This window comes from Lytechinus variegatus, chromosome 19 (assembly GCF_018143015.1).
Source record: "Lytechinus variegatus isolate NC3 chromosome 19, Lvar_3.0, whole genome shotgun sequence".
In the NCBI taxonomy this organism is placed as follows: domain Eukaryota; kingdom Metazoa; phylum Echinodermata; class Echinoidea; order Temnopleuroida; family Toxopneustidae; genus Lytechinus; species Lytechinus variegatus.
Window position 1 is genome coordinate 3,679,932 of NC_054758.1, and position 5,069 is coordinate 3,685,000.

Below are 5,069 nucleotides of genomic sequence, written 5' to 3' on the forward strand. Positions count from 1 at the left end.
TGGTTGTACAAGTGTTCCGAAATATTTTTGTTTTATAGAAATTATATAACATGGACCATAATAATAAAAATCAAATCCATCTAGAACTTCGATTTCTGAAACCAAAATGAATTAAAACCAAGTTGCGATTATATTGAAAGGATGATATAAGCCTTAGGTTTCACCTTAAAGAGTTCAAAAGATGAATCTGTCCCATCTATTACACAGCAAAAACTGTGGTGTTACCGGTGTAAAAGAGGACACCAGTTATTTTACACCGGTGTTAAATTGGCGGTGCTAGTTTTACACCCATAGGTGTTATAACAACACCTTTTGTTGTTACATTTACACTCTTTGGTGTTATGTTTAATCTCTAGGGTGTAATTTTAACACTTCAGTTTTAACACCGTAGTTTTTACAGTGTATGATATTCAATTATATTCACACTAGCACACACACAAACAAACACTGGTATACATGATTATCTACACATATTGCAACTTCTTTGTACATAAAAAAATATACGATCTAAAATAATAGGCCAATGCAAGTAAAAAAAAATACTATAGTCATCTCCAAAAAATGCGTTATTCATATTTCTGGGGCCTGTTGCAGAAAGAGTTGCGTTTAAACGCAAGTCAAAAAAATCAAACGCAAGTCCCAAATGCGCGCTGTTGATTGGTTGAAAATCAAGTTGCGCATGATTTTTAGAGTTGCGATCGATTGCAACTCTTTCTGCAAGGGGCCCCTGGTGATCTTAATGTCAGATATTAATTTTTAAAAAGAAATCTCCTGTCAATCCTCAAATATGTATCATCAAAGGAGCAGAGAGGCATCGAAGGAGGTAGTTGCACTCTAAAAACAAATCAGTCAAAAATGACTAGTTAATAGGGTCAGCTGTGTGCAACTGTTATTCTAGTCATATTTGACTATTTTCTAGTCATGTCTTACTAAAACAGAGTCATTTCTGACTAGAATATATGTCAGAAATGTGAATATCAGTGATTATCATATCAGTTGCTCCCAGCTGACTACTGGTCTAGTCAATTTGACTGATTTGTTTTAAGAGTGTGTCTTTTAAGAACAAAGAAATTCCCAAAGAGGCATTGTAGTCAGGTATGAGGACGTGCCTGGAATTGGTAAACATCGCCCAGCATGCACCTTTTGCATATGATCTTAAACGAGGGTACTTGTTCGGGATTTTCTTTATATTTTTGTTGTATAAGAATAATCAAATTAAGCAATAGCACCTTTAAAGAAAATTGCATGTATAACTGAGTTCTGCGTTAAAACTAATAACCACTTCATTTTGATTGTTGTAAGAAAAATACCAATCAACAGAATATCACTTTTTGCATAAATTTCTAATCACGATTCCCCATCATTAAATTAGCATAAAATTCTCTGATAGAACAGGGAAGGTCTCGCGGTCAGTGATTTTACACCAACCAACATGTTATAAGCTACTGAAATCCTTGCATCTAATTGGCTGAGAGCAACCATTCTCGTGACACTCTCCCCACATTGCGTACCGGCCATTACAAAAAAAAAATCCAGCACAAAAGAAACTACAAAACAAAAAACGACTCTTATACCAATGATGATATTGTGATATTTCTGGTGCATCAGACCTTTGTGAGTTCGTCGTTAGTCAGATTTGACTAGACCGCTTCTTCGAAGCTCTCGACGGGAGTCTCCACATGCATGAAATGCTTCCTCCTCCAGTGATATCGGGCGATAGCGATAACAACGATCATCTGGTTAAAAACAAATGAAGTAAAAAACAAAATAATTTCACATTTAATGGTATATTCCTTGTAATTTCAATTACTTACAATGTATTTTTTATGTTGAACCCTCATTCATAAACGTTGCTTTCCAGGGGGTCTAAAACCTTTCATTTTTTAGTTGCATTACATTTTGTACACATACATGTATTTTTTTACTTATCTTTTTTAATGATTGGTTGAATTAATTTGAAACTAAAAAAAATGAATCCATTAACATTCTAGTAACTATTACTGTTCTAATTTAATTGACAAGAACCTTTAAAAAATGACCTAAAATCGTAGCACGAAAGGGTATCATACATGTTGCAATGACACTGATCTTGTTTGAACAAGACGGCATTGTAAAACAAAGTCAGCCGGAAGACAGCTCTTGAGGAAAGTTGAAAGTCTTTTTCCCGCCAACGTCCATTTGGGGGAATACCATATCCGGTTTGATTAAGTAGTCAATTAAATGAAGGGAAACGAAGATTAATGGGGAATTTTTACAGGATTGAGCTTAAAGATTTAACAATGTAAACATTCTAAGAAAAACCCCCAAAACTTTAATTCCTCAGTTTTTTTTGGGGGGGGGTGGTCTACTACTGCATTTTGAAGTGTCATTTTCGAGTGGACGGGGCTTTAATTTTTCCTATATTTTTCTAACGATTTCCTATATTTTTACATAATAGGGAAAATGTAGATTTTTTGAAATTCTGTAGTTCTGCCAACTTACAGATATTGGCCATGCATGGCTTCTAACACCGACAAGTGTGTGTGTATTTGAGTTTTGTCAGACTTGTATCAATCAGATATGATTATTTACACAGTAAAAACGCTGTTTAAAATTTTTATACAACGATGTTTACTATATGAACCTTACAGTAATTGTTAAAAGAGTTTGAACAAGTGTTTAAAATTTTAAACAACAAAGTTTAATTTTCAATATCTAATCTTCAATAAATTAAACATGATTGTTTAAACTATTAAACAACTACTGTAAGGTTCATTTAGTCCACAGCGTTGTATAAAAGTCGTACGATTGGCTACGATTTGAAACTAATTTGGCCTTTACTCCATAATAAAGGCTTGCAATCTTTCAAAATGGTGATATTAGTATTCTTTCAATTAATTTTTAACCTCAAATAAAATGATATGTTCCATTCACATTTTCAGAAATTGAGCAAAATGCGATTTGTTCCTAAATCGGATCGCGAACAGTCGTAAAGTGTACGGAATTTCTGCGATGCTTGGATATTCCGTTGAATGAAATATTAGTAAAAAATTGCAACAAACAAAACCTTACCAAGATGAACGCGATGGCGCATGGAAGACCTATAGTGTAGACGGCTCGAGAATTTTGACGGAGTGCTTCGTTATCAGGTTTCGTCATGTTCGTTGGGATATAAATTTCATCGGAAACAGTTGTAGAGACAGTAGATGCGAGGAGCGTTTCAACTGTGGAAATCGGTGGGCTGGATTTGGTAGATGCTGAGTCCAAATCTGAAAATAGAATTATCATAAAGTTATCTATAATATGCACGAATGGTTTACTTTTAACTGATAACAAGATGGATTTTTATTTTTTTTCTCTTTGCAGACTATTCTGATACTCTTTCTATTTTTCTTTCATTTTCTGTACTTTATTTAATTCAGTATTCTAGTAGTTTTCCATCCGTTGCCATGTTTGTGGTTTATTCTGATACTGTTTTTAACTTTTTTTAACTGTTTGTTTCTTTCCTTTTTCCTTTTCTTCTTCCTTTCCTTCATTTTTCATTGTTTCTTATGTTTCTTCTTTTTTCCTGTTATATCTATATTCGTATTTTTGTTTTTGCATACATTTTATTCTGATTTTCTGTACCGCTTACTTTTAGCTTCCAATTATGTCATGAATCAAAATTTCTTAAATTGAGGCCGCCATCAAATTACAAGCTTAACCGCTCACGATGGCGGTCTTCTGCGTTCATTTGTTAATGTTCCTTTTTTTAAATGTAAAGTATATGCCCACACCATTTTTTAAATTATGTACAATGTTTATATTGTATACATTAAGGATTATTTTGAATATCGAAAACAGTGTAATTATTTTTGATAATGTATTGTGAACGCAGAAATAACATTAAAACAAAACGAACAAACAAATCTACTTTAGATGTTTGTGAAAGTGTATTTTCTTTCTTTAAAAAATAACTTTACTCGTCCATCTTTTTACATATCTATCTATCTATGTGTTGTCATAATCAACCATTCCACTGATCATGATAAAATAGGCAATGTTTTAAGAGATAATCTTTATCTATCGATGAGTATATTGTTAAAAAGACAACAAAAAGTCGAATTGAATAAAAAGAGATAAATCCAACAAATATAACACTGAAAATTTCATGAAAATCGGACGGAAAGTAATGGGGGTAATTTATTAACACAGCTACGTACCTGAAACTTGTGAAACTTTAACATGTGGTTTTGGGTGAATTTCCACTTGTAGCTGCCTATGTTTTCGAGTATCCCATGATATACAATTGTAAGAATCCCTCTTACAACAAGTATAGTTGCTTGAATCTCCTAGAACCAGACCAGAGATCGTGAGATTTGACCTCACTCTCACTTCAGCCCCCTGCAAATGCAAGGAAGGAAAAGGTGGGAAAATAACATGAAATTGGAAAAGAAATTTCCCAGTTATTTTTCAGTGTGAGCTTTTGTGTCATATAATGGTATGGGTAATAATATGCAGGGCGTAGAAACTTTGTTATAGTTCATTATAATTATAAAAGTAAATAAGTTTTATGTCACTGGTGCACAGATGGGGGCTTGTGTTCATAGCCCCTAAAAATATATGACCAAGAAAAAAAGAAGAAACTCGGTAAAAGGGAAGAGTAAAATATCATACTCTTTTATAAAACGTATGCCAAACCTTATTAAAAAACGATATGTTTATATGAAAAAGTCAAAACATTTGGTCGGTTGTATCTTCTTTAGACTTAAATCCGTCACATCTGCTGCCCCCCTCAAAAAATCTTTGGCTATAATTGCAATACTCTATTCAGTTGAACTTACTGTATTGCTTGTAATATCTGTATTGATCGAGATTCGTCGATCCCTTTGGGCAACGATGTCCATTTTTTCGACAGGGTTTCCTCGTAGCCATTGTATCTTTTCTCGTATACTATCTGTATCCCGGAAATCGGCCTCGCAGACGATTGTTAAATCTTCTCCTTCGACTTCATCGAGTTCTTGTACGCCGTAGTGAAGTTCTAGCTGGGCTACAAAGAGATGAGAAAAATAAATAAAAGTAGACTCGAAATATAAATACGTGGTAATCCG

The 5,069-nt window shown here is 33.6% G+C and overlaps 1 protein-coding gene across 1 annotated transcript in view; it reads right to left on the minus strand.

Moving 5' to 3' along the window:
* Positions 1 to 727: 727 nt before the first annotated feature.
* Positions 728 to 5,069, minus strand: part of LOC121406220 — a 6,778-nt gene continuing 2,436 nt past the window's right edge. The window contains exons 2-5 of the mRNA XM_041597242.1: positions 4,803 to 5,008; positions 4,182 to 4,362; positions 3,052 to 3,248; positions 728 to 1,736 (exon numbers count right to left, since the gene is read on the minus strand). Of these exons, the coding sequence (XP_041453176.1) occupies positions 1,641 to 1,736; positions 3,052 to 3,248; positions 4,182 to 4,362; positions 4,803 to 5,008 (680 nt within the window). The 3' untranslated portion in view covers positions 728 to 1,640. The remainder of the gene's footprint in view (positions 1,737 to 3,051; positions 3,249 to 4,181; positions 4,363 to 4,802; positions 5,009 to 5,069) is intronic.